At 53.7% G+C, this 27,182-nt stretch overlaps 6 protein-coding genes across 6 annotated transcripts; 2 read left to right on the top strand and 4 right to left on the bottom strand.

Moving 5' to 3' along the window:
- Positions 1-436: 436 nt before the first annotated feature.
- BDZ83DRAFT_4899 (vacuolar assembly/sorting protein VPS8) lies at positions 437-5,834 on the bottom strand. Its single transcript, XM_060503288.1, has 2 exons — positions 5,185-5,834; positions 437-5,130 (listed from the first exon to the last, which is right to left on the bottom strand). The coding sequence occupies exons 1-2, from the start codon at positions 5,524-5,526 to the stop codon at positions 601-603; spliced, it is 4,872 nt and encodes a 1,623-aa protein (XP_060371845.1). The 5' UTR covers positions 5,527-5,834; the 3' UTR covers positions 437-600.
- A 309-nt stretch (positions 5,835-6,143) lies between these two features.
- BDZ83DRAFT_645760 (uncharacterized protein) lies at positions 6,144-7,226 on the top strand (the record flags this gene model as incomplete). Its single annotated transcript, XM_060509884.1, has 1 exon — positions 6,144-7,226. One exon carries the CDS (start codon positions 6,144-6,146, stop codon positions 7,224-7,226), a length of 1,083 nt encoding a protein of 360 aa, XP_060371844.1.
- Positions 7,227-7,887: 661 nt separating this feature from the next.
- On the bottom strand, positions 7,888-9,346 carry BDZ83DRAFT_531454 (uncharacterized protein; the record flags this gene model as incomplete). The annotated part of the gene is made up of 2 exons (XM_060503324.1): positions 7,888-9,007; positions 9,066-9,346. Coding segments are annotated over 2 exons (1,401 nt in total), but the record flags the coding sequence as incomplete, so codon positions are not given.
- Positions 9,347-14,454: 5,108 nt separating this feature from the next.
- BDZ83DRAFT_4880 (uncharacterized protein) lies at positions 14,455-15,953 on the bottom strand. Its single transcript, XM_060503285.1, has one exon. The coding sequence runs from the start codon at positions 15,648-15,650 to the stop codon at positions 14,838-14,840; it is 813 nt and encodes a 270-aa protein (XP_060371842.1). The 5' UTR covers positions 15,651-15,953; the 3' UTR covers positions 14,455-14,837.
- A 2,699-nt stretch (positions 15,954-18,652) lies between these two features.
- BDZ83DRAFT_4817 (cyclophilin type peptidyl-prolyl cis-trans isomerase/CLD) lies at positions 18,653-20,845 on the top strand. Its single transcript, XM_060503280.1, has 5 exons — positions 18,653-18,906; positions 19,312-19,337; positions 19,840-19,985; positions 20,121-20,258; positions 20,355-20,845. Exons 1-5 carry the CDS (start codon positions 18,869-18,871, stop codon positions 20,553-20,555), a joined length of 549 nt encoding a protein of 182 aa, XP_060371841.1. The 5' UTR covers positions 18,653-18,868; the 3' UTR covers positions 20,556-20,845.
- A 2,335-nt stretch (positions 20,846-23,180) lies between these two features.
- Positions 23,181-24,446, bottom strand: BDZ83DRAFT_564170 (uncharacterized protein; the record flags this gene model as incomplete). The annotated part of the gene is made up of 1 exon (XM_060503614.1): positions 23,181-24,446. The coding sequence occupies one exon, from the start codon at positions 24,444-24,446 to the stop codon at positions 23,181-23,183; it is 1,266 nt and encodes a 421-aa protein (XP_060371840.1).
- Positions 24,447-27,182: the final 2,736 nt, after the last annotated feature.

Here is a 27,182-nt window from a genome sequence, read left to right as displayed (position 1 = left end):
GCGGTGTTTTCAAATCAGAGGACTGACAAAGTGAGCATTTAGTAAATGGGAGCAAGATGTCGGGAGAGCCAAGGGTTCGGACAGTAGCTGCAACGCCGGCGCCCCTCTTTCCGCCCCGATCAGTCCCGGAAGCCCGCCCGCCGCCTCTAGTACGGATCCCACCGGCCCCGCACCTCCGCCAGCAATATCTCCGGAACCTATACGGTAGTCGGCTTGGCCTGTGCACGGAAGACCATCACTACCGACGACTTGACTTCCTTCTTTCCACATCATTTACACAGGCAGACATCCCCTCCTGAGAGCCGACATCTGTAGTTACATGACACACAGTCAAGGGTGAGCTACTACAGGGAGGTCTTTTAAGTGAGGTAATGCTTTTAAGCGCTCATACTTTGGAACCAGTCTCGATCCTGCCTCATCGTCACGATGTACGGGGCAGAGCTCGCCGGCGTTTAGACATCATGAACTTGCCGTCATTCCAGGCCGAGAACGGCCACATGTTTGTGATATCGCCCAGGCCCCGGCATCGCCCGCCCATCAAAGGTCTCATTCATTCATGAAATTTGTACATGCCTAGTGCACAGAAGATACACCCCAAGTCTATCCATCAATCGGACACCTGTACTCCCTGGCGTGGGTCTCCGCCCGGGTTTTCCCCTCAACCTCTGGCCGAGACTGGTACGCGTCCAGGCAGTTCTGGTGGTAAATATGCCTGCAAGCCAACACGACCAACGGTCCCAGCGGCTGCTCTCTCGGTTTCGCCACAGCTTCACTCTGCCCCTCAGCGCCTTCTTCAGGCGCCGCCTCGTCCACCTCCACTTGGGAGTCCGATGCCACAGGCGCGGCCTTGCCCTTCCCTTTAGAATCTGATACGGCCTGTGATACGTCACTGCCGCTTCCAGCTTTCCCCTTGTCTCCAGCAATAACCAAGGCTTTCTTTTCTGCTTTCCACTCCTCTTCCCGCGCTTGCTTCTCCTCCCAGGCCTCAAAGACATTCCCCGACACACCAGGGCCCCAGATTCGGCGACCACAAGCTTCGCAAGTCGAGCCCCTGGGTCGCCAGCCTCGTTGTCGAAGGTCTATGGCTTGCTTGACATTGACGAACAGGCTTCGCTCAAGAAGTCGGTTAGAAAGCCGAAGTATTGATTCTTCGTAGGCGTAGGCTGAGAAGATGGATGCCAGGACGGAGCGCAAATCTGCGAGGTTTGGTGATGAGGCCGCAGCTCGAGTAAGGAAAGCTCGCAGGATGCGGAGGAATGATAAATTGCTTCCGGCATTTGTAAGAAGTCTGCCTCCTCCTTGGCCTCCTGCTGGGCTAGAAGTTGTTGTCAGGAGAGCTGTAAAGGTGTGTTGGACGAGAGATCGTAAAAGAGTCAGAAGCTTATCCTTGTCGAGGTCGTCAAGTCCACTGTGAGTGTCATGAGCAAGAGTGCCATTCTCAGCAGTGCCCGTAATCTCAATGATGGACGATATCTGCCGGGTTGTCTGCACAGCTGCATCGATCAGGTTGAGCCAAAGCTCTTCGTCTGGTGATAAAACCTCTGAAGTTGATGACTTTGTCTTCTTTTGAACGCTATTCGCCTTTCTTGAAGACTTGGTCTGACCTTGACAAAGCCAGATGCCCACATGCACGTACTTCTGCAGTGCCCGCAAGATCTCTTCAGCCCCTGACTGCAAGTCTTCAGCCTTGTCATTGTTTTGAGCGCCCGTCAGAACACCTTGCAGGGCCGACTCGAGCGTACCAAGGTGCTTGACAAGTCTGTCCATAGCATCCTTGATCTGCCCCTCTCGAGCCATAAGCACAACCGCAGCGTCGATGACACCAGTCTCTTCCATAGTTGGAAGCAGGGCATCAAGTCGAAGATTAACGGATTGAACCAGGCCAATGTAGTCGGACACATGAGCTGGGTCAAATCTGCACATGAGTTGCACGTAGCGTTCAATCAGAGCTCGGTCGGGGTTCGCTGGAGATTCACCGTCGCGCTTTTCTGGCTCGAGCAACGTTCTGAGGTAGAAGAATTGCAGCCCCAATGAATCTTCGGCAGAATCTAGTACATGACGGTGGACGTCTGCGGGCTGCCCTGATAGAGATTTCGCCGCTTCGACAGGATTGGTCTCGATAAGCGCCCTGGCATTGTTCCTGATTGCGTCAAGGACTTCTTGAACCTGGCGGCGGTTCAAACCACTCTGTGGCCGTAGACAATCCCCGATACATTCAAAGACGGCGTCCCGGTCAGCGGGGTCTTCGAAATACGTCTGGACAAGCTTGCCATACTGTTTATCAACCTTGTATTGCCTCTTCAAAATCCGGTAGAAACCGGCCTTCTTGAACATCGGTATGAGCGTGTTCGCATCGGGCGGTTGATAAATCGATAGGAGGTACTCGGCGCTGAGCTGCGCATCTTCGGCAAGATCTGTCCCGGGGTAGTTGCATAGTCCGGTTAGAACCTTCGTAAGAGTTGAACCGGGGAAGAGCAAGTATTGAGGGAACTTTGGCAGGTTCCGAGCGATGAACATATCGAGATAGATCGTGTCCTCGGCTGCGAAGTCCGCCGGATTCATAATCTCCAGAAGTATGGATACGATGTATTGACGGTCGACCGTACGGCCAAAGATCTGCTCTTCAGGCACATCGCCCCTGATGCCACCGTTAACTTGCTTGTCCGGCGAATCGTTCAGAAACGAATCCTCAAAGGCCTCGTTCACCGCACTCAAGAAACTCGGGGCATCAAACTTCAGAATCAGTCTGAGATAAGGGAAGGACGGCTCTGTATGCTGGTCTGGCCGTGTAAGGAAGCGTCGGTCGCTGCCTTTGGGCCATGTGACACTGTTTCCTGAGAACAGAAACCAGTAGATCTCAGCTTTAGCCTTCGAGGCAGTGGCATCGTCCATGATCTCGCCGGTAGGATATACTCTGCCCGTCAATGTGTAGGAGAGGTAAGGGAACATCTTCAACGCGTTCACGCCGTATATCTCGTCCTCCATGTTCCCGGAAGACATGTAGTCACCATTGCTCATGAGGGGCACCAGCAGTGTTAGTAAGTCGATCAGCGGTGTGATATAATCGTTCAATGCCTGGTTCCAGACGTATATCAGCGCATCGTAGAGACTGTGCTGCTTGCACAGCAGTGTGATCTGGTCCAGGTCCAGCGTCATAGTGTCCATGTGAACGATGATCTCCTCGAGTCGACTCTCCCATCCTTTGGTGACGTAGTATGTCACCACAGCCTTGACAACAGTAGGCGGTACGATGGTAATGTTCTTTTCGAGAATATAGGGCTCCATGGTTTCGAAGAAGATGCCCTCCACGCCGGCGTCCTCGTACCACTCGTACATCTCTTCGAAGAGGAAATCGACGTCGCCTACATTATGACAGGCAGTGAAGCACGTCTCGCAAAGCTCCCGCACATGGTTGTCATCGGCTGCTGATTTGTCCTTTTGCCGCTGGGTGAAGGCGTATTTGAGCGATGCTTTCATGATTTCCATAAGCTTGTCGCGGACCATTGAGTGCCGCAGCGAGGTGTCTTCAGGCAACCCAATCGTAAGCTTGTCTGCATCACCGGTGTAGTACGATGTGCCAAGCTGTATTGCGCCGACGTAGTCACCGTTCTCCATAAGAGCAATGATTCGATCAGCCCAATTCGATAGCGATCCAATGGACACATCGTTGAATCCAAGCAAGAAAATCTTGCCTTTGTACGTCTTCAAGCTCATGTAAAATGCGTCAGCTACAACACCATGCATAGACGTATCGTCCTCGTCTAACTGCTCCACTAGGGTGTGCAGTTGCTTCGAGAAGAGATCGGCATGGTATATGAATTTGTTGATCAAGTCGAAGCCTTCTGTCTGTCGCATTGTTCGGTCCTCGAGCACAATCAAGCGCTGTGAGATTGTTAGGACAGTGAGGACCGAGCGACTGAGCCACTGCACTGCGACAATGGCTTCTTCGCACTTCCACCTGCTCCGTGCCTTAAACTTGAGCGTCGGTGGTTTGTCCTTGTTCTCAGCCGGTATCTCGTCAACGTCTAGGACAGTCAAGACATTGGACCAGCAGTACACCAATTTGACTTTGGAAATATCGCTTCCTGTGACAGGATCCGGAACCTTAAGCTTCACGGCAGGGAACCACGCCAGGCAGCCGGTCATGGCGCTGTGATGAGCGACGTCCTTTGGCCTCGCCGACTTGTGCTGGGTTTGCGCAACGGGTGTCGTGGAGACGATAACCAGTAGGTAGGGCGTAAGCATTGCGGTGAGGCCCATAGTGTCTGTTGCGCGCTCCGTGTTGCCAAGGGGTAGGGGACTGAAAGCCAGGACTGTGCTAGGCTTGAGAGGCTTGCCAGCTGGAGGGGCAGCGTTCGGATACCTTCCTAGTATCCTCGTCGTCTTCACGGTACGGCCAAGAGATCCTGTACCTCTTGTTGCTAGATGCGAGAACGCCATGCCGCGGTCGTCCGCCGACACGAGCGCAGTGTGCCTTGTTCCGAGGAAGCCGAGATGGGTCACGGCAACCCCTGGCAGGTGTCCATCGACAGTCCGGTTCTGCAGTTGCGGCTGTTCAAGGTGCTGTATGGAAAGGAACGGCCTAGATGCTCGGCTCGCCTCCCAGGTGAATATGTTTCCGTTCGCATGGCCTCCGGCAATCGTGGTATGGTCTGCCGAAACTGTGATGGCGGTGATGGCACCAGACTCGACCGCCTTGGTCCCGGGGCCGATGATGGTCTTCAAGACCTGATTGTAATCAAACATTAATATTATACCCTTCGTAGTCCCCAGCACGATCGAAGCGGAGACAGCAATGCATGTAGGGGCGCCAAAGTTGCGCTTGCCAGCCTCGGAGAAGGCCTGACCGTTGAGTTTCTTCAACCTCGTCCATCGTACAACTTCCCAAGGTGGAGATGGGGTGTCGGTGTCGTCGCGGTCTAGCAGATTTGAACTGAGGGAAGCAGAGCGGCTGTGGCCGGTGAGAAAGCCGGGGGAGGAGGATCGCGGGCTATGAATGAAGCTTGCGGATGAGATGCGGGACTGGAAGCGACGGTCGAAGGGTCGGAATGAGGGGGTGGGACTGCTGAGGCCGGGTCGGGAGGCCACAGAGGGGAGGACGCTACTGCTCGGAGACGAGATCACGGAGCCCTGGACTCACAAGGTCAGTCAGAGCGCATTGGGATACCGCGAGGTTGTACTTGCCTGAACTGAAGGGGAATCATCAGGAACCGACATCAGGGAATCAATCGGGCTCCCAACCCGCTTGGGAACGGCATTCACGGAGCCTTCGTCGGATACGTTGTCGGCTTGTTCGCGCAGAATCTCCCTGTATCGATTCGGAAGTGCGCCGCTCTCAGTCGCCGGTGGTGTGCTGCTAGACGTCTGGGTCTCATCATCCAAAAGGCCGACGATGCCGTCTTCCTCCCTCTCGGCCTTCACGGTCTCTTCATCACTGGAAGCTTGTATGTCCTCGGAGGACCGGTCGTCTTGATCTGCCATTGTGTCTCCAGGTCCATCATCTCTCTCCTTCGATGGTGGGGTCATCAATGGCGGTTCATCAGGCACATTGCTTGCGGTCGCAGGTTGGAGAGTTCGTTTTGGATTCGGAAGCTTGATAAGTTGTGTTCTGGGGAAGGGAGGATTCGTAGAAGAAGCCGGCTCAATCAGGCTATGAACTGAAGACGACAAAATCTTATGAATGAAATTTTGTTCTCTGGCGATGTGATCCCACTATGCCAGCTCCTATCAGACGAAGGTAAGCTGTTGATCAATGGTTGTCTAGTTGTCTTCTGAAAGAGGCGCATTACGCAGCTTGGACACCACAGCCCACACTAACTGGGCACCTAACAGTTCCAGGTTCTAGGTTCCTGCCGCCTACTAACTAGAGCTCCAACACGGACCGGGGTTTCTCCGGCGGGCCGCAAACCACGCTACCTTATCAGCTATGTAGGTGGTAAGTACCTGAGGTACCTCATGCTCGCCGTGGTGGATCTTCACAGTTACATCACAGCGCAGGTTCGCTCTGCTCCTTGCATCCACTTCCCCAGACTCCCATTGCGACGATTTGTTTATTGCCAACACAACACATCCAAAAGAAGAATCGCAAGCTCAAAGCCTCAACACTTCCACCTCTCCAGCGCGAAGACAAATTATCCTTCATCATGTCTTCAATTGGCCCCCAAATGCCACCGCATCTTACAAAGAGAAAGCGCACTCCGGATGACCAAGGCGCAGGCTCACCACCACCAAAGCACACGCGCAACAACACTGACGAAATCGACCTTGACGACGACGATTCCGACGACGATGCATACGGACCGATCGCGCCGAGCGCAGTAGTAGCAGCAGCATCCAATAATCCCACCCCATCATCGAAGCCCTCCATCGGGCCAACTCTTCCCCCATCAAACCCGACAAACTCGAGCGAAATCCCCCTCGATGATTCAGCCTCCGAAGACGGCTACGGCCTAACAGCACCTCGCGCATCGGCACCAGCCCAAGAAGCCCCCAAAACCAAACCCTCAATCGGCCCAAGTCTTCCCCCGAAACAAGCCATAGGTCCCGCCATGCCACCGCCAGACCACCGCCCCTCCGCCGCAGACTCGGACTCGGATTCGGACGACGACTACGGCCCAGCCCTCCCCTCCTCAACAACATCCGTCCAACGTGCCCAAGCCGCCGCCGCCGCAGCAGCAGCGACGGCATCCCAAGGCCCGGCGGCACCGCAGCGCGACGACTGGATGCTCGCGCCGCCCACGCAGTCAGGCTACCAAGAACGCGACCCCACAAAACTCAAGAACCGCAAATTCGCCAGCGGGAAATCCTCCGCCGCCGCCGCGGGAGGAGGCGGAGGAGGCATCAGCAGCATATGGACCGAGACGCCAGAACAGAAGCGCAAACGCCTCGAGGACGCCGTCCTCGGTCGCGGCGATCCGACAGCCGCGGGCAACGAAAAGAACCAGCAGCCGCGCCGGACCAAGGAGGAGGTGGAGCGGGAGAGACGCATCAGCGACAATATCGCGAGCACCCGCGGCAAAAGTATGTACGAGGAGCACCAGGCAAACAAAAAGCACGGCGGGAAGCCTGGGAGGGACGAGGAGGAGGAAGATGACCCCAGCAAAAGGGCCTTCGACAAGGAGAAAGACATGTCCCTGGGAGGCAAGATTGGGACAGCGCAGAGGAGAGAGTTGCTCAACAAAGCAAAAGACTTTGGTGGCCGGTTCCAGAAGGGATCGTATCTTTAATTGTGGTCTTTCATCATGTGCCAGTTGCAGAAGAATCCATACAAGAGTTTCTGGTTTACTGCTTGGACAGACAAAAGGGGGTCCGATACCACAAGGTTACTCAAATACCCTATTCATGGTGAAGCATGTGTCACTATTAGAAAATCCACGTCATCCGCCATGGTTTCAATATTGTGCCAGTGTGCGCCGCGGGCTTGAATCATAAAATCACTTACATTCACAATCACAACTCAATAAAGTGGTCAATAAATGAGTCGGTACGTTAACTTTAATTGTCATTATTCCGTGACGAGTGATGCCTTAATCGCCGCAACTCCGCCGCTCCCCTTGTAATTCCAGAGAAACCAAACCAAAACAGGTCACCGTGTACCTGCGATGCAAACCTGCCTCTGCCGCAGCGCGGCCTAATCCATCCTCCTCCTCCTCCGTTGGCCCATATGGCCTGATCCTACTCCGTCTGTATGTAAAGTATGGGTATGAAAAGCGGCGTCGTGTTGCATGTATAATGCAGTAAACATCGCAGGTCTATGCTGAGATCTGCAAATTGGTCTCGGGGGTATGATGTACATGAGTAGCACAACAATAAAAAACAAAATCGCGTTCGCCTTAGTAGGTGATACAATCATCAAAAAGACGGTCACCGTGCCTCAGTCATGGCGGTGGTGGTGCCTGCCGTCGGTGCAGTCTGCGTACCAGCCTCCAATTGGGACGGTGTGACGTTAGCACCATTTGCCGTCGGGGATGGAGTTTGCTGATCGCCACCGCGTCGGAGGGGGTTGCGGAAGGCAGGCAGCCTAATGTTGGAGAGGAGACCACGAGATTCCTGGTTCTCCGCAGTAGTAGGTGAGGCTTGCGAGGTGTTTTGGTTTGAGGCAGGCGCGGCCTGTTGACGAGTACGAGGACGACGGTCCGATCGGTTATTGCCACGACGGTTGCCGTTGTTTCGTCCTCCCAGACCAAATCGTGCACCACTCAAGTTATACCACGCAGCTGGGGGAGCGTTAGGCATATTGGTACGGGATGCCGTGCGAGCCATGTCGCCTGTGGCGTTGGGATCTCCTTCGCCAGGGGTTGGTCGGGGCTTAGGGGTGTAGTAGTCGGCCTTGCACAGGGGGCAGCAGGCTCTTCTGCTGGTGAGCCAAGGATCGACACAGACAGCATGGAAAGCGTGACCACATGTGAGTCCGCGAATATCATCATCGTCCTCAAGCGTGTCAATGCAAATGGCACAAGTATCGCCGCTGGTAGCCATCAGCTCCGGCGGGACAGCGGCATTGATGTGTTCGTCGTCTTCGTCTTCCTCCTCACTGTGAACACGCTGAAGATGAGTGGCGGAAGTCGGGGTGGTCTGAGTAGCATCGGCATTGGCAGTCGTAGTCGAGGTGTCTCCGTCCCTCTTCGCCGCATCTTCGGTAGTTTTCTCGGCGATGGCTTTGTTCCCGGCGGCGGTAGCGGGGCGATCTTCAATCGACTCGCGCTCCTTCGAGGGCAGCTCAGGTACAATTCCATCAACAGATCGGAGACTGTTCGCCCGACTGGGAGGCGCAGAAACACCTCCGGCGGTAGGCAGGCCCTCTCGTGCGCGCTCAGATACCCATGTCTTGTACTTGGTCATGGGGAATTTGTCGTTGACCTCATCCATCGTCATTAACTTCTTCTCGCGGCGCCTACGGTGCGGGCGAGGCATGTTCTCAAGATTGATGGGCTCGCCATCCTCGTTGAGACGCATAGCACGATTACGAGCATTGTACCGGAAGCAGTACTTGACGCCAACGATGATCCTAGAGAATAGGTTAGATGGTTATTGCGGGAGTAGAGTCACGTCTTCAGAAGGCTAACCATAAGTTCGTAAAGACTACTCCAAAGCCCAGGGCGACGAAGAAGAGCAGAGGAGAGCTCGTGGAACCGCCATTGCCGCCCCCTCCTCCATTGCCCGAGTTACCGGTAGGGGTCGGGTTGTCGGTGGTCGTTTGAATTACACTCGTGGCATCATTGAGAGTCGATGTCGGGTCGGCGCTGAGTGGTGCAGACGGCGTGGCGGAGAGGGTTCCCGAGATCGAAGAGAGCTGCCGCACCACGAGGTGGGAGACCTCGACGAAGACCTGTTCGATGGCAGGCATTTTGACGACGATCTGTCAAGTCGAAATCCACGTCCTGGCAGTTGAAAATGTCGAACACCGCTGAGAGGTAATGCCGAAAGAAAACTCACGGTCGGGAGAGAGTCGAGTTCATGGGGTTGAGAGATAGGTGTGGCTAGGTTCAGTGACTGCCTTGATTTGAAACCGGAAAGCCGAAAACAGCGACTACGGACGGAAATGGTCGACCTGAACCCCCGTTCGCATGCGGCGTGCAATCGATACAATCCGTTGGAATAACGAAGGAAATTGCCTCTCGTAGGAATATCTGTTTCGGTCTGTATACGAGTCGTGATTCCAATCTACTCTCGAGCCGTGGGAGGCGTGGTGAGTAGAGCGAATTGAAACAAGAGGAGAATCACGACACGATGTCGGATGGTGGTTGGGGAAGGTTGACAAAAGCAGGCAAGAGAGTGCGGAGGGAGGGAGAGTGCAGGTGGAGTGGGATAAGTATGGAACAGGACATGGAACTCTGACGGACAGTAAGAGCGTAACACAGCCCGGTCGCAGTGAAAAAGTGGGAACCACAAGGCGATGGGCGGGTAAGTGCGAAGGGGAAGGAAGAAGAGGAGTGGAGGAGGAAGGACCACCCAGCCCAGACAAGACACATCAGACACCCCAAGGGCCACCAAACCGAGCAGAATAGTGTGGCAGAGACGTACCCAAGTACCCAAGTATCAGTCAAAAAGGTGCAAGAAGGCACCACGGCACGCGAAGGAAAGAGGCACAGAGGCACAGAGCGAAAGGCAAGACTGGGGAAGAGCGATGGAACGGAGAAGCGGCCTGCAAGATGGGATTGGGCAGGGTATGAGTTAGCCCGCGCCAGGGTTGTATGCAAGGAGGTGGAGGTGCTGGGAAACCGGGTCTTCTTTGTGAGGTGGTGTTGGTAACCTGGCACGCCGCACGCCGGCCTGGATGAGATTGAACGTTGGCTGCCCTCACACTGTGCCACTGCGAAGCCTCAGACAATTAGCATTTTCCAATCCGTGCTGGTGCACACGCCTTCAAGCTAGGTAGGGGCACGAAAGGGTGCCATGGAGACGGGCAACCAAACTGAGCTTACCTTAGTACCTACGGATAGTGCCCAGTACCTACTGCCTCGTATACACCGAGACAACACAGACAATCCACCATGGATGGGACGCGCTGCCATTTGAAAGTACCTTAGTTGACTGCGTAGGTTAAGTTAGGTACGTGGAAATCCAAGGCATGCGTCTCGTAGGTGACTGAGATGGACGCTCACGGGTCTGAGCGAGCAGTCAAATGGGACTCAGGGCCGTCAATTGTTGCAAGTCACCTCGTTTGCACCTTCACCCAGCTCGTAGGATGTCCCGATCTAGTCTGTTTCGGGAAACAAAGCGCCACGCCAGAGACAATGTGAGTGATGGGACTCGACCCTCGGACAGATCACCATACCTCTTTAAGACTAGCGTCACAGCTCGCTCAAGTGCTCACATAGCAAGTGGGTTGCTCTCATATAATGTCATGAGTGAACGGATCCTTGACTGGGGAACCGGCAAAGAACCGGCGGGGAAATTGAGAAAATGGCCTTCTGAAATCTTGGAAAATTTAAAGACAAGCGTATTGTTCTTAAGGCAAGAAATGTAAAAGCCGGCCTCTACAACTAAGGTTGACCGCGGCTTACCTTAGATTGTCTCTTCCCACTGCTTCTGACAGATACAGTGACTTGAGTCCTACTCTGGGCTACGGCCATGGTGCTTAGGTTGGCTTTAGCGTCGCTGGTCTTTTCCCCCCGTACATACTAACGGAGCATCTGAGGTAAGGTACCTCGCACAAAATCAAAGCTCAAGCGCCGCTTCCCGTGATGAACAACACGATTCTCCTATTCATCTCGGCCAACCCGTTGGTTCTTTGTCGTTGTTCCCGCTGCCGTCATGAGGCTGATACTGCAAATCGCACCCTATCGGATTCCATCTACCCCTATCCTAGGTAGAGAAATCTCGCATCGAATCAAGGGGCCTAGCATGATGCTGATCTGACACGCAAGGTACCATATACCATCGCCGAACCGCCTGACGTTGCTCTAGCTGAAGGTAGTGCGTACCTGCCATCCAGACGCCTGAAATTCCAAAGAGTCTGCCTGTCGCGCCCGCACAACCTGCACCGCAACACCACCTCAAGTCACGAACACCAACACCGTTCGGGCCTGCTGACACTGCTTCCAAAGAAGAAGGGGCTTCTTTCCCTTGCTGATATCACGTCGGATAAATCATCCGTGCCCTCAGCTTCCATTTCGCCCACTTTCCCGTTCATGATTTGAGTTGCGACATCAACTTCCTCCAAAGCCTCGGCAATTTCTTGGTTTCTTAGGATGCATGGGTAAAGCCGACCATGCAAGATGGCGTCTTCATTGTCCCCCTTTGTCTTTCCAAACAAGCCAGATCCCGCACCGCTACGGCCGGGTACTAGGCTACCGGTCAGCTTAGCCCGCGGTGCGCATCGTTAACGCCATCCGCTCTCCGGCGGCCCAGGCCGATGCTCTGGCGATGCCTCCAAAAGAAAGCAGGGGATGCTGTGGGGATGCGGCGCCGGATGGTGGAAGGGAAAGGCCGCGACATAATGCGGCGATAATCCAACGGAGAATTGCAGCAGCAGAAGCAAGCACCTAGCGGCTTACGCCAGAAGCAAAGTCGACAAGGGTCAGAGTAAGATACGACTGCTCGGTTGTTTCGTCCCTCGCCAAACGATCGCCCGAGTCCAGCTGTCTGGAGCCGCGTGTCTGAGAGTTTGATGTCTCTTTCACGATCATACCTCCTGGAACCGAACTGCCAACATATTCGCTCATGCCTGGCATTGAAACGGAAAAGCATACGAACAGCAGGCACCTAGAATGCAACCTACGATTATCAGCCGCTTGACGGAGTATAGCCGGAGCAACCAACATCTCCTGTTGATTTTGCTATGCTTTCTTTTTGAAGCCATGGCGCATTACTCTGTTGCTTCATCCTTGTCCTCATGAACGGGTTTCTTCCAACTTCGAGTGCTTTGGTTTTCCCAGCCCCGGACATCGCGCACATGGATCCATGTCACCGAGTCAAGCCAGTGTCAGACGAGCCATCGGATTGTACAAACTCGGAGGTGAGCGCTGGGTTGTGCCTTGCAGATGGGAGCAACCGAGCACGCCATCACTAATCCGTGTTACTCTCGTTTCTGACATTCTACTGTGTGTTGGTGTGTAGGGAACGCGGCGCCGATTCGAGGTACGGCTACCCCGGCCCGGGAGAAGCAACATACCAAGCAAGCCTTCCAATTTTCAACACCAATATCGACGACCAACCCCTAGCACATCCCGCATAGGTACATGTGAGGAAGAAAGAGAGAGAGAAACGAAGCACAAGACGCACGCTTCCGTCTAATACGACGAAAAGCAACAACTCAATTTTCTGGCACGGAATACGACGTCCTTACTGTGCCTCGTCTGGATTACGTCTCAACATCTCAGACATGGTCATTAATAGAACCTGCATCTCAGCACAGCGCTCCAACGAGATGGACGGTCTGAAGGTCGCGAGAACAATTAATAATAGCCACGAACTATTGTTCATGGCGAGTAGCAGCATGCTGGCTGGCTACCGCTGCTCGCGCTGCAACCACTCGAAAATTCAGATGGTCAGCTTCGGAACGCTAGGGCCGACGAGCAATTGATTTCACCCCATCTTCTAAATGTTTCAGCATCACGGACAAAGACGACGCTTTTTTGCCACGACGACTCTATCGGCAGTGTGGGCTTGCTTGATTCAAGCGTTTGTCAATGTGTCCTACTCCTTACACAGTCGAATTGACTCCTCGGGCCCTACCACCAGCATTTCGAGAAGATGCACTCACTCGGCCACGTCTAATCGTTGTCAGTGCCACCTCAGCCAGTCCGAGCACTAGACCGCTGCTTTGGCAGTCGGTATTCCCCAGGGTGCCAGGTCAAGATGTCAGACACGAAAGCGCAGGAGCACTATTACCAGAGTATCTGCACTATATACTGCTCTGGCAACACGACACATGTATGTCTCAAACATCTTATCATCAGATGCCACGACACGAACAATCTTACGGCTCTCTTGGACGCTGCTGTGTCTTGCTCCGTCTCGAGACCCCAAGCCCCTGGAAACGCTCAGTCGCCCACCTGAGAAAGCTTGATCTTGGGACCATTGCTGTTCCTGGGGACGCCTGGCGACGAAGTCAATGTCATGAAGGCTTCCCTTATTGCATTACATGACTGCCATTGAAGCGTTGAATCGCGACAACAAGCTCCCTGGCGTCGCTAGTGATTAAATCATATTATCAGCACGATAACCAACTACGACTTCGCTTCTTCGGAATTGTATCAAGCTGTCTCGACTAGAGAAATTCGCGCGAAGACAAGCCGATTGATCCGTGACTAACAGGACAACAGTACGAAGAAATAGTCTTTTCACAGTGCGTCTGGGGACACTGGCCCGCTCCAATGGGGGGCTGCTTCGACTAATGACGCTGACCGAAGGTGAGTGCCGTCAAATCCGGACACACCAACTTATCCCCGCCATTGATGACGGCGACGAAAACGGCTTGGCTCCCGGCCTGACCAGAACATTCCCGGTCTTCGTGTGCAGAGTACTTGGAGACCGACTTTTCTGGGCTTTAAGCCTACGATGCAATATAGTCGCCGTCTCGTCGAACACGTCTGCGCCCCAAATTACAACAGAACGGCCGCTATAAGACCATATGTCTATGATTCAATAAAAACGATCTCATAGCCTACTTTCCACGTCTATGAGGGAAAACTTATCCTACCCTCGAGAGACTCGAAAGCTGGGAGGTTGGTACGCGGGGCGGCTGTTAACAGAGGTTGTGGGTGCAACTGGGATCATGCCATCATAGCATTCGCGGCAGAACAGTGTCGATCAACTTTTATCGGACCCGGGACGTTGCAGACGGATCAGTTGATGCCCCTCGCCGTCGGAGTGAGATTCATCGGATTGCTCTGGCCGCCGGCAACAACCACGCCATAAACTTATGCTTCCGGGTCTTGCGGATTTCGATGTTCAACCCCGGAGCCTTCCGGAGCCGCACATCTAGGTCTCTCTTTGGGAGCCATCTGACCTATTGTTCCTCGCTTTCACGCATTTCTTTGGCGCCAACAAGAACCCTAACTAATTCGTCGACCCTGTCTCGTTGCGAGTGGGCGGCATGAGTTGTCTCGTAACTCGGTCGTCGCGGTGTCAGGCCACAATTTTCGCGGGGGCCAGACGGTTATCTTCGCCGCGCAGGAATGAGGATATTCTTTTGTCATCAAGGCCATCATCGATTTGACTTTGAACCCCCGGAAAACTGCTGGCGCAGGGCTGTGCAGACACGCCATTGAACGTTGAAAGAAGGCTTGCCGTTCCCAGATCGAATTCCACGCCTCTAATATCGCCCAGTCGCCCCCCAACCACTACCGAACATCGGCATTCAAGATATTTGGTGATCATGTGCGGTGTGCCTACGACGTACCTGGCTTACAGGCTACAACTGCGGCCCTCTGCTTACTAGCACTACGAATTGGTTCCGTATTGATAGACTCGTATCGTGGGCGACCTGTCAGCGGGCCATGCGTGGATCGGGTGGGGGGAGCCAACCGCGCCCGAAACAAAATATACAGGCCCCCAATGTGTGAGGCCCTCGGGAGTCTGAAAGTCGAAAAGTCCTGTTTTCGCGAATCACAACGAGGCTTGCGCCTACTATTGGATCGCCAACAGTCCATGAGATCATTTTCTATGGAACGAACAGGCTTCTTTGTCATCCGAGCCCGGCCCCCTCTCCATCCGCTCCACCCTGTTCTGGTGCTGTCGATCTTCAACGCCGCGCCATCCGGGGGGAGTCTGGACTTTTTTTCACCTACGAGTTGCTTGGCTCGCGATAACGGCGATGCGGCAGAGAGGAAAGCCGTCCTTGATGGGCTTGTTACTAACGCCAGCCTGTCAGACGCTTCAATTCGCTCCCGTCGATCAGTTCGACTTCCGGCGAGCAATTCAAATTCCCCCAAATCGTCCGCGGCGAAAACCCAAGTGCCTGGTAGCGTTTCGAGCATTCCAAACTTTCCACGCGCTCGTCGTGATGCGGGATATGTGCGCGATGGCTGGCGCCGCGGAAAACTTGGAGAGGGGTAGCGATTCTTCCCAATATCGTCGAAGTTGGTGTCCTCGTCCACTCCCGCCCCCCCCCCCCCCCCAGCCTCAGCCAAGAGAGGCTGGGCAGTTGGCAAAAGTAGACTATTTTCTGTTAAACCCGAATTCCGTGACGCGGCCTTCTGCATTTGGACCCTTGAGTACGGGTACGGGGGGGCTTCTCCTCACTTTCAACCCCGGGCTTCAGCTGCAGCTGCAGCCAGAAGACGCGGGGTTCTCTGCGCGATGTTCGCTCCGATTCGAGATGGTCTCTGGGCGCGAAGGGTTATGTAAGATATGAGCTAAGGGCAGCAGAGCGAGGAGAAAACCACGCTACGGATTGCAGATACACGGTTTGCGTGGGGCTGCGGTACCCATCCCCGAGTTGAGTATTCATCAGACTGGACATCCATAACAGTTTTTTTGAGCGGACGAGCACTATGCTTTCTGCAAATCACTGACTGGTTCGCGAACTTCTATTTCCCCCCTTGACCGTTGAAAATCTAAATATTAGAGGATCATGAACGCTGAGCGCCCAGGTAGCGCATTGTGGCTGATCTATTGTTTCAAGTGCGACAACATCAAGCTTTCTCTCCCTATATTTCTTTTAGTCGAAGAAGCTTAATATATTGCTATTCTTTTTTCTCCCTCAAGGGATCACGGACGTGCTTCTCAATATTAGCGCACGATCTCACGAGGAATTCTGTACGGCGAACCGGTCCTGTCTCGCGTGCCCTTGCCAGGTACGGACTTATTCACGGTGGTCCTGAGTCAAGTTCCCTCCTGGGGGTCCCTGTCGCCCATGAAATTGTGGCCGCGCGGGTCTTTTTTCCCTCTTTTTCCTTTTTCCACAATGCTTTGTTCCCCTGGTCACATTGACACACTTTGACAGCCGTCAGCGGACAGCCCATCCCGGAGGAAGGTACTATATCTTCGGCGGACCCCGGCCTCGGCACGGACGACGGCCGATCGGGAGACGGGCCATCCGAGAATTTCACCGTTCGGGGGTGTCTGTGTGTGCAGTCGGTCTGGAGGAGCACCTTAGGGTTTGACGTCCTCTTCCCAAAAGCCTCAGTGTACGCCTTCTGAGTATCGATGATGGGATGAGAGTGAATATTTGGGCTCATCTCGCTGCTTGCGCTTCTCTTGATGGAATGACCGCCGCTGTCGGGTCTGCTGCATGCAGTACCGGCGTTTCTTTAGATGTAAAGGTTACTGTGAGTTGGAGGATGAATCTTGACGGTGATGGTGACTCGCACCGGATTTCGCTGCTCGGACTTTTTAGCTGAATGAAGCCGACGTTCTAAGTTGAGCGTGATGGTGAGGGTTGAAGAGGTTGCTGAAGATGAGGCTACATGGAGCTCAAACCGGCATGGGCTGTGACTCGGACGGAGGAGAATGTCCACTTCTTCGTCCTGGGTTTTTTTTGGACAAGTATACCTTGGACTATAGGAGGTTTGATGCCTGCTTAATGGGCTTTATCACATTCGTGTGATGGTTCTGAATTACTCTCCACGTCTCTATGGAAGCGGACACAACTGGTTTCAACACTAGGCGTCGATTGAGCTTGAACTTTGTCGCCGTTTGAGCCCGCGAGGTATTTAGCCAAGTAAGCCTCTGATTTACCAGCAGTCTACTGTCAGCTCTTCGATGAGGGAAGAAAGACAAGCTTTCAGGTTGAGCATGAGCTGCGTGCCCCCGGGCTCGAAATCACCCATAGTGCCTCGAGCTTCGAGCTTTTGGCGTGGTGTGATGTCGCAGGTATCAGCAGACTAGCGAATTCTGTGCGAAGTTTTCTTCTCTCTTTTTGTACAGTATGACCATATGTTTCAGCTTATTACTTGTAATTTACAATTTCGCCTTCATGGCCATCGTCGCTTCTTTGGGTTCAGCCCAAGACCCCAACAATGCTGAGGAGGTGACAGGTAACATGAGGAGTCGTTCGCAACACAAGGAAATAAAGTGCTCCATGGGCAAGACTACATTCCCGCTCTACTTGAGAGATGGTACGAGTTCCTGGTAAGAATAGCCTGTTCTTGTGAACATTTTCTACTACTGTGATGAGAGCTCGCCCGTATCTCAAGTAGATTTGACGCTCTCAATCACGGTCAACCGTTTGTTGATAAGACGAGAAGCCACGCAATCTCATTCTGACTATCCCTTCGGTCACATCGCAGAGCAAATAGAGTCTCTTTGTTGAGAAGGCTGTGCAAAATGGTAATCAGAGGTCTACAGAGAACCATCTAGCCAAAAAGCTACCACGAGAGATGCGTCCATTCCGAGTTGTTCTCGAGCTAGGGCCGGAGTGAAGAAACGCCTCTGGGATTCTCGAGATACTCGGCCCTGGCTCCTCCAACCTTGTCGTTTCCTAAACAAGCGAGATCATCGATGCAGCATGGAGCCCCGTGGCCTACTGATCTGGGCAGATCTGTCACGCATGAAGGGTCCTGATGCCGTGGGCTGTTGGGCCGATTTACAAATCGAAGCCGGAGGATACAACCTACCCACTGACAATGCGGCAGACTCATTCTATCTATAAAAGACGGCCGATGGAAGATGACACTAGAGAGTATGCTGATGACGCCCAATCTATATCGTTCAGCCTGCCCTGCATGTATGATGGAGGCACACACAGCCATGATCGTCAAAAAAGGGGTTCCAGCAAGACGGGTCAGATAGCCGCTGCGAGCTGATCATTGCATGCCCAAGCAGCACAATCAGCGAACGAACGATACGCGTAAAGAACGTCCCTCTGGTGGGGAGTATGGATTCAGCGTGGCTTGCATGCCGCTCTGTGTGAGGCATTTTGCCTGCAACCCAATGCCTCGTTTGAGGCCCGTTTGGGTAGGTTCCTCCGCATCGGCGGGCTGAACCTGCATGTCGCTGACAGTCCATCCAGTCGCCCGGGTGAGCTGGGCAGGAAAGCTGATGTGCCAAGACAAGACAAGGTAGGAGGGGTACATGTGTAGTGTAGCGCCGTCGTTGGCGGAGTTCTCCTCGAAAGGAAGTTTTGTTTCTGCCCGGGGTTCCGACAACTCGGCTCAGGTGCGTGCGTTGCCCTCCGCACTTTTGCACGGGCTGGGCGGCCCCACATAGGTGCAGGACAGGTGCGGGCCTGCGAATCCTCGGCGTGAATGGCAGCAGAAGTTTCCCGTAATCCATACCTTCGTTCTGGGATATCGAAACCATCCACCGCCTGGCTCTCAAGTCTCAACATCCCCCCCGCCTTTCAACGTACCTTAGCCCACCACCCCGCCGGCGCCCACGGAAGAGAAACAACTGCAGCTGGGGCCGAGTCTACTTTTTTTCTCTTTCGTTTGTTTCCTTATCCCCGTCCCGACCTACGGCTAGATTACCACCCCCAGCCATGCCTCCCACGAAGCTCCCGGAATCCGGCAACCCGCTGTAAGTCTAAGTCTATTCCTCTATCTTCTTCCAGGACCCTTACCGCGCGCGGCTTTCGCGGCGGATCTCCAAATCCGCCTCTCTATCTCTTATCTCACGCACATATCGCTGTGCCTTTCACCGCTTCTCACCAACACTCGGCCCAGATTCTGAGAGGGGAGGGGCTGCAGTCATCTCGAAGCGGTGGCGGTGGCTGAGCTCTCGGCGTCCACACCCTCCTCCTCCCCAATAGCCTCTTGAGCTTCCACGGTAGAGGTGGGAAAGCAACGGCCGGTATCCTGCTATGTAAACGGGAAACCGGGAGTTAGTGGCAGTCCACTACCCCGAGAGTGCGATCTAGCCTTTACCCTTTTTGATTTGAGTTGTCCAGGAAGGCGAGCTAATACAGAAGGTCTGCGTCAATAGGGTCTTTTTCGACATCACACTTGGTGGTATGTATCAAACCATTTGCCATCGGGGCTCAACTTTTCCTCATGTCTTGGCGCGGGTGCGTCGGGGGCACGAGTCGTATGGACTGGTCTGTCGTCCTTGTCCCCTTGAAGTCTTGGGGCCACGAAGCTATTCGCAGACCTTGTGCACGTGTGCATATGCCGAGAGAGACGGGTCCCCGCAAGGTTCTGCCTTACATGCTGGGCACTCTCGTCCACAACCGAGCTAGGTTGTCGTCGTCCAGATAAGTCCAGGGTCTTGGAGCAACCCCCTTCCCTGCGCCACATAGGCGCTGCCGTCGGCGGTTGAATATCGCGGCTCAGGTAATCCCGGCTCCGGGGCTCCGAGCTGCTGGTGGGCTTCGGCTCTTCGGTGTGACCCTGATCTCTCGGTCTGCGTTTCTGACCGGCTTCATTTCCAAAGCCCTGATATCTGGGCATGCCTTTCTGCTGTCTATCGTTTGACTACACCGTTTCTCTAACGCTTCTTCGGTATGGCCCTTAGGTGAACCACTCGGCCGCATCACGTTCGAGCTCTTCAAGGATGTAGTCCCCAAGACGGCCGAAAACTTCCGCCAATTCTGCACTGGCGAATCCAAGGATGCCCGAGGTCGTCCGCAGGGCTACAAGGCCTCCAAGTTCCACCGTATCGTGAGTTCTTTCTCTCCTTGCCGTTTCCTACTACCAGCCGTCTTACCCATCTCCCGGACTAAGCATTGCATCAGAGGGAAGCTGGTGTGGAAGATACTTAATAACGTGACACAACTGACGGACAATGTCATACAGATTCAAGGCTTTATGTGCCAGGGCGGCGACTTCCTAAACGGTGACGGTACCGGCTCGGTATGCATCTACGGCACCTCCAAGTTCGCCGATGAGAACTTCAACCTGAAGCACGACCAGCCCGGTCTGCTCTCCATGGCTGTACGTCAAGAGATCTCTCTCTCTCATTCTGACTCAGTTCTACTACGTGACAGAATGGGCGATTATGATACCAGACTCTAACATGACATCTTCCAGAACGCCGGACCCAACACAAACGGCTCCCAGTTCTTCATCACTACCGTCCCGACGCCCTTCCTGGACAACAAGCACGTCGTCTTTGGCAAGGTCGTCGACGGCATGGACATTGTCAAGATGATGGAGGCCACCAAGACGGGGTACCGCGGCAAGGACCAGCCGAACCAGGACGTTGTCATTGCGCAGTGCGGTGAGATGTGAGGTTCGGCCCTTGAAAGCTTGGGTGATGAGGTGATGAGCTAGAGCAAAACTTATCAGGATGGTCACGTTGCTTGTCTTGAGAGTGAGGCTGAGGTATAACGATACGTTATCTGATGCACGACGCATGTGGAGTCTGGAGTAACATGAGCTCAAGTATTCGAGGCAGGATGGAAGATGATCGTCATTCGATTACCCGTTGGGTTTGCGTGTTTGCGTGGCATGTCGACTTTGCATAGGTCGAGGCATAAACCTCCGTAGTGAATGAGAGACGCCTCATGTCGTGCATACTTGCAAGCGTATCCCCCGTCGTCTATTGAATCTTAGCCACCGTAGCCGACTAAGTGTCTGCATGTTTCAACATGAAGTAGAAAAGGGGAGAGGGAGCCATAATAGCCGATGACTCTGTACTATCCGCGACGCTGGTCAAGGACCATGAGGCATGTGTATTTTCCCTGGCCTGTCCCCAACTGTTGATAGGCGCCATACTTCCTTGGTAAACGTCTACTCCACTGGGTATCTCGACACTCGAAAATGATATACAAGCCCGTCTTGAGAGATATAGGGGGCGAATGAAGGCTGGGTGGGATAGCTTTGAGCGTGGTCAGCCTACCTATTTACAAAGATACATCTCCTGGTTTTGGGTGCAAACGCAAGAAATTATATATACCATCTCATTCCCGTAGGACTTTGGCGATGAATCATGAGGCACTTGGACATAAGGGCATTACTCCCACGTCCACTCAACCTCGACCTCCTCTGGCTCATTAGACGCAAGAGGATTTTTCTATATATAATAAAGATAGAAAGCACGCGAAGATGCTTTCATGATAAACAACATCTCACATAGCCATTATCAAGCCTATGATCATCCTTCATCAAAACTTAAACAACTAAGTGATCCAAAAAAGCAAAAGAGCTCACCCCCCGGTGCTGAACTGGGGGCTACATCTCTTGGCGCTCATGCTGGGAACTATTTTTTTAAGGTGCTCATGCTGGGATTCGAACTCGGGTATGCGCTGAGCCTGTCGTCGAGTAGGCTGGTTGGCGTGAATAATTGGTGACCGTTAACCATTCCACCAACCACGCCACAGTTTGACCTGACCCCCGGCCTAGGGGGCGCCTGCTGTGCAGGTGACGAGAATGGAATTGAGGTGCCCTATAGACCCTTGATGGGCGTTAGGCGGTGTGAAGTAGAGGGATGGCAGTGAGTGTCCGTCCCGTCAAGGTATTGGATGAAGGTTTGTTTTCGTTGTGGATGGACTTGGACAGGAAGGTACGATGAGTGGGTGGTGGGTGCCTGCGTAACTGGTGAGGTTTTTTTTTGGCAGCCTTGCTTGCACTTCAGCCTCGTAGGCCACTCAAAAGCAGACTTAGAATGTCCATGATGGCTTTCAGCTCTGCTGGAATAGCTACGATGTTGACCAGCCCGTGCTTGGCCATCTGAGATATTCTTAGGATGTTGGCGTCATTATTTCTGTTTTCACGCATGTACGCTGCCCATGGCACAGACGCCGACATCGAACAAATGTTCAGTTCTACTGTCTCCAATCAAGAAGAGATGTCCAGCAATTGTTGTTTTGTCACACTGAAGATACTGTGTGCGGACAAAAGTCCCTGGTTTTGAATATGAACCCATCTGATGAGGGTGACTGGTCTACATGGAGTGGGTGGGTGGACTGAACAGCATCAGTGAGTGGGCTGAACAGCATCAGGGTTGACCAAAGGGGTCAGTCATACCGGGCCACATGATGGCTGTACCGAAACTTCAAATCATGTCACATGCGAGTCACCAAGAAGTGCAATGAAGAAAAAGTGTGTGAACTGGCTTCCATAGTACTACCACCCTCCAGGCGAGCCCTATAGCCTCTGCGTTCCATGACTACTTGTTTTGTGTGTGTTTACCTCTCATCATCCAATCCATAACCCCATTCCTCCAATCCATATCATGTCTCTTAAGTGCAGCGTCGAGCCGCTCAGCCGGAAAGGGAGACGTGAATTCTGAATGTCGAAGCGAGTAGAAAAGGTGTTAAGCGAGGCCTTGAGAAAAGTGCGAACCATTTTGGAAGCCTTTCCTCCCATATATCCATGGGAGAGACTTGGAAACTCTTGGGAGACAAACCCTCCCTGATGACAAAGAAATGGCCTCAGAATATTGAGGCAACTGAAAGAAGAAAGAAGTTGGTATCATCCTTTATCCTCCAACGCCGACCGAAAATGCCGTTCCGGTTATATGCCTGGATCGTCAAGAAAAGAAGAAAGAAAGAAAGAAAGAAAGAAAAAAACCCTGCCCCGTCCTGTTCACCTGGGGCGATGCCCAGAAATCCGAAATGTCGACCGTGATACTCCTGTTCATGACCTTTGTCCAATTCCCGTTGCCGTTGTTGCCGGAAAGTTGAAGAGAACGTGATGCCTGTAACCGAATGTATGTACTGTATGACTTTGGCGATGCCGAAAAGAGAGCCCAAACTCCAAGAGAGTGGTATGGGAATGCTGGGTATTGCTGAAGAATAGCAATGAAAGAAAAGAAAGAAGTTGTCGAACCAAAAAAAGTCGATCATGTTGCGCACGTTTGAGTAGACGATGTGTGTCGCTCAGAATGCTTGCGCGATGTGGATCCCCAACATCTTAGTTGCCCTGGCCGAAGTTCCAAGAGTCTCTACCTCTGACATGACGGCCGTGGAGGAAGGGGGTGACGCTGGCCTCAGCAGACGATTGACCGCTGGTGGGAGTCGGGGCAGGAGTCTGGGCATTGAGAGTGACAGTGAGGAACGAGTACAGAGTCATAGCAGGAGCAGAGACAGTGAGAACTCGAGCCTGGTTGGTGCCCTGGGCGACTCCAGAGGGAACGGTGGGAGTCGGAGTGCGAGTAGCGACCGGAGTACTGCTGTGAGTACCATTGCTGGGGGCTGAGTTGACAGGGGCAGCCTGGCCGTCGACGCTGACCTGGAAGGGGTTGGCGAGCTGGTCCTTGATAGCGTTGAAGTTATAATCTGTCTCCTCGGGGAACGTGAACGCAGACAGATTGTTGGTAGCCTTGTTGGAGTTCGAGGAAGCCTTGGCACCGGGCACAAGCTTCTCACCCTGAACCTTGATAACAGAGCAGCTAGAGTAGAGCTCAGGGGTCTCGATATCCTCAGAGGTGGCAGCGCGCTTATCGTCCGTGAAGCCGACAGGGAAGTCTGCAAACTGGCCGTTCGTGGACTCAGCGACGACACCCGGCTTAAGAGTAGGCCAAGTCCAGACCCAGTAGACGGAGTACTCTGAGTTCTGGGCCAGATCCTCAGGGAGCTGGAAGGCCGTCTGGCACCAAATGTTGACGCCCATGGGTTGAAGGGCTTCATGCACAGCGGCATCCTGACGCTCCTTCGAGATAGGCGAATCGTTGACCTGGTAACACTGGCCATCGTCGTAGTTGCGGGTTGCCAGGAGGCGACCAGTGCCATCGCCACCCTTGCCGTCAGCAGTCCACTGGCGGTGAATGTCGAACACGCTAGGGTTAGACTTGGGCTGGGCGGTGCCGTAGATGAAGACAGTGCCACGGTTGAGGGGCTTGTTCTCGGGCGTGTTCGGTTTAGTGACATGGCCGTTCTCCTGGTAGCGAAGAGAAACGAAGTCGCCGGGAGCAGCGGTCAAGGACGGGAACTCTGCAGGCTGGGTACCAGGCATGGACTTCTCGCAGAGATTGAAGCCCTTTCCGGGAATGCGCATAGTGTATCGCTCATCGTCGAAGCCGCTGAGACGGCCAGCCCAGCCATTGGAAAAGCCATCAGGACCAACGAGAGTACCGTTGGCAGCGACGCGGTTGAGCTGCTCGACCCAGGTGTGAGACTCGACCATGGGGACACCAATGATGGCGGCGACAGCCACGGCGAAGGAGTTGACGCGAACCATGGTGAATTCTTGAGATGTAATTGCGAAGAGAAGGGAGTGAATGTTCTTGTGAATGGGATACTCAAGTGCTGAAACTTTTGATACTCGCAGAGCGCAACAGTGGTGAAGGATTTGATGGAGTCGTGAACGAATCCAAAGGGAAAGTGAGGGAAACGAAGAGTGGTGAAGAATTTGATGAAATCAAAAAAAGGATTGAGTGTGTGTCTAGGTGAAAAAAAGATGAGTTAGGGTTTGCGAATGTATGAGCTGGAAGAAGGACGGGAGGGAAACAAACCAGGTGGGGCGGGCTGAGATATCGTTTGGCAGGAAGGAGCGTAGAGTTTTCGAGTCTTCCAGAAGAGTCGAAGTTGTAATGTTATGATTGATGTGAGTGTGAGTGTGTGTGATGTGAAATTCCTGAGATCGATGGCTGGGCCGCCTCAAGGTTGGTTTTATGTACGTGGATTCTCGGATTCTCGGTGAATCAGTTTGTTGACTGGCGTGGCAGGACTGAACGAGACCAAGAAGTTTGTTTGTTTACACACGTAAATTTTTATTCACAATTAAAGACGTCCGGCGCAGTCAGATACCAGCTGAGTCAAGAATATAAGGCGAAAGAAAAAGAAGAATAACAAGGCCTTGTCGTGCTACATGCGGCGATGATCGAGGTCAAAGATTGATATCTCGGGTTAAGCGGGGCGGCGTTGTAAGCTGCGAGGTTGTTGAAAGGCGAGGCAGGATCGAACAGCCAACTCGGTCCGGGAGGAAGGAACAATAAAACGGATAAAGGAAGGTGCCTGCCTGCCTCAAGCGCGTACAATGAAATCCACGGAAATTAGGGTGGTCTGAAGAATGGGCCTCAAGGGAGAAGGGAAACAATGCGATTGTTTCCACGTTCTTTTGCGAATCCCGAGGAGGATGGGCGTTTGTTAGACGACGAGGTGAGGTGAGGTGAGGTGAAGACCAAAAGTCCATTTCGGGATGAGAGGCCGGGCTGGTTTAATATCACGTCTGTCTGTCACCCATGGGCCATGTCTGCCGCCTTCCATGGCTTGGATATCCCTACACGCATCTAGACTCATGCTTTCCCTTCTAGCTTCTCAACCCGTGGACGAGGGTCGTGATCGACGCAGGATGGGTACCCGACTGACAGGCAAACACCCATGCGGCGCATCGTGGGAGTCGCGATCTAAAACGATAACGGTGGAGGACGGGATGGGCACTCGGACAGGGGGATTCTGGGCATCTGGCCAAAGAGCGAACGATACCGGTCGTGTGCCGGGGCCGGCCATAGGGTCGGACGGGGCCTGGTATGGGACGAAGAAGAGCGCATGTTTCTGATGCGAGGTACTGGGCGCCAGTCAAGCACGATGCGCCAAAGTAGCCAAGGTTGATGTTTGACAGGGAACGACGGAGGTTGAAGTGGACGTCTTGGCGCGCAGGTCTCAAGGTTGAAGGCAAGGCAAGGTAAGGTAGTCACGGTAGTCACGGTAAGGCATGTAGTGTGTATGGCATCCGCATCAAGGTCGGGGAGACGTCGGGTCGGGCGGTGGGCACTTGACGGGAGATGGTCTACGCTACGCTGCACGCGAGTGGGGCTCTGTACCTTGAGCTGGCACCTGGGTAGGTACCTTTGGGAGTATGGGGCAGCAAGTACCTATCGGCGCTGCTCTCCCGCTGTAAGGTACCGACGCTCGTGGGGTTGCACCGATCTTGGTTTAGGCGCCACGGTCCTCGTAGCCAGGGATGGGCAGCGAACGACGAAACATGTATCTCTGCAGGCCAAAACGTATGGCCGAGAGACTTTGGCCCCCATGCTTCACAGCAAAATCTGGAACAAGGGGCTCGCACTCCTCTTGCAGAGAGTCCAGAAGGTCCTGACTGTCCTGCGAGTCGCGATGCACCTCATCCAGTCAACCAGGCCCATGCGGCCCCTGCCCGAATTAAGCGAGCTCCAGACGCAAGGGTCCACCACCACTTTGACTGGCAGCCAGTTCCTCTGCCGCTCTGCAACTTGCGGCGCCTACCAAGATTGGCATCCAGTCCACCACTTGCTTCTCGCTGCTTGTTCCACCTTCAACGCGCCGAGGCCATTCCCGTCGACCATTTTCTCTCTTTTCCTTGCTTATTTCGCGTGTCGTCCACGAATACTTAGCCGGCCACCGTAAGATTGACTCAGCCTCTTTTCTCCTTTCCTATTTGGCCTTGCCGCGCCGCCGCCGGACACAAGGGGCTGGTAATCTACTCGATTGGCCACCGTTGGCGCAGACTGCCGCCAAACGGTCGACCAAGATGGATCCAGGAATGGAACAGGCAAGGAAGTGAACCAAAAAAAAAAAGCCAAGTTCCCACTGCCGTCTGTCCACGCAACTAAACTGACCAGTGTTCCATGGCAGCTTACTTGATGCCAAATCAGAAATGCAAATGCTTCGCAAAATGTACTCCTTGCGCCAAGCACCCTGGTCTCTTTTGCCGCGGACAGAGTCGCGAATATACAAGATTCCAACCCACCTTGGAGCACCGACCTACTCCAAAATCCAACATCAGGGATCTTAATGAGCGACGGCAATAGCCAACAGTCATGGGCATTGGACACAACAACCCCGGCCACCGCCTTTCATTCCAGACGGACCGAAGTCCAGGCAAGCGCAATGGACCGCCGTCTACGGCTGTCAGGGAAGCACGAGCTTGGACGTCTGGAACGGCGTCTAGAAGAGCAAAATGCAACTCGACTCGAAACACGGACCAGCGGCCCCT

The sequence above is a fragment of the Colletotrichum acutatum genome (assembly GCF_030867785.1).
Source record: "Colletotrichum acutatum strain CBS 112980 chromosome Unknown BDZ83scaffold_1, whole genome shotgun sequence".
In the NCBI taxonomy this organism is placed as follows: Eukaryota; Fungi; Ascomycota; class Sordariomycetes; order Glomerellales; family Glomerellaceae; genus Colletotrichum; species Colletotrichum acutatum.
This window is presented reverse-complemented; position numbering and strand designations above follow the sequence as displayed.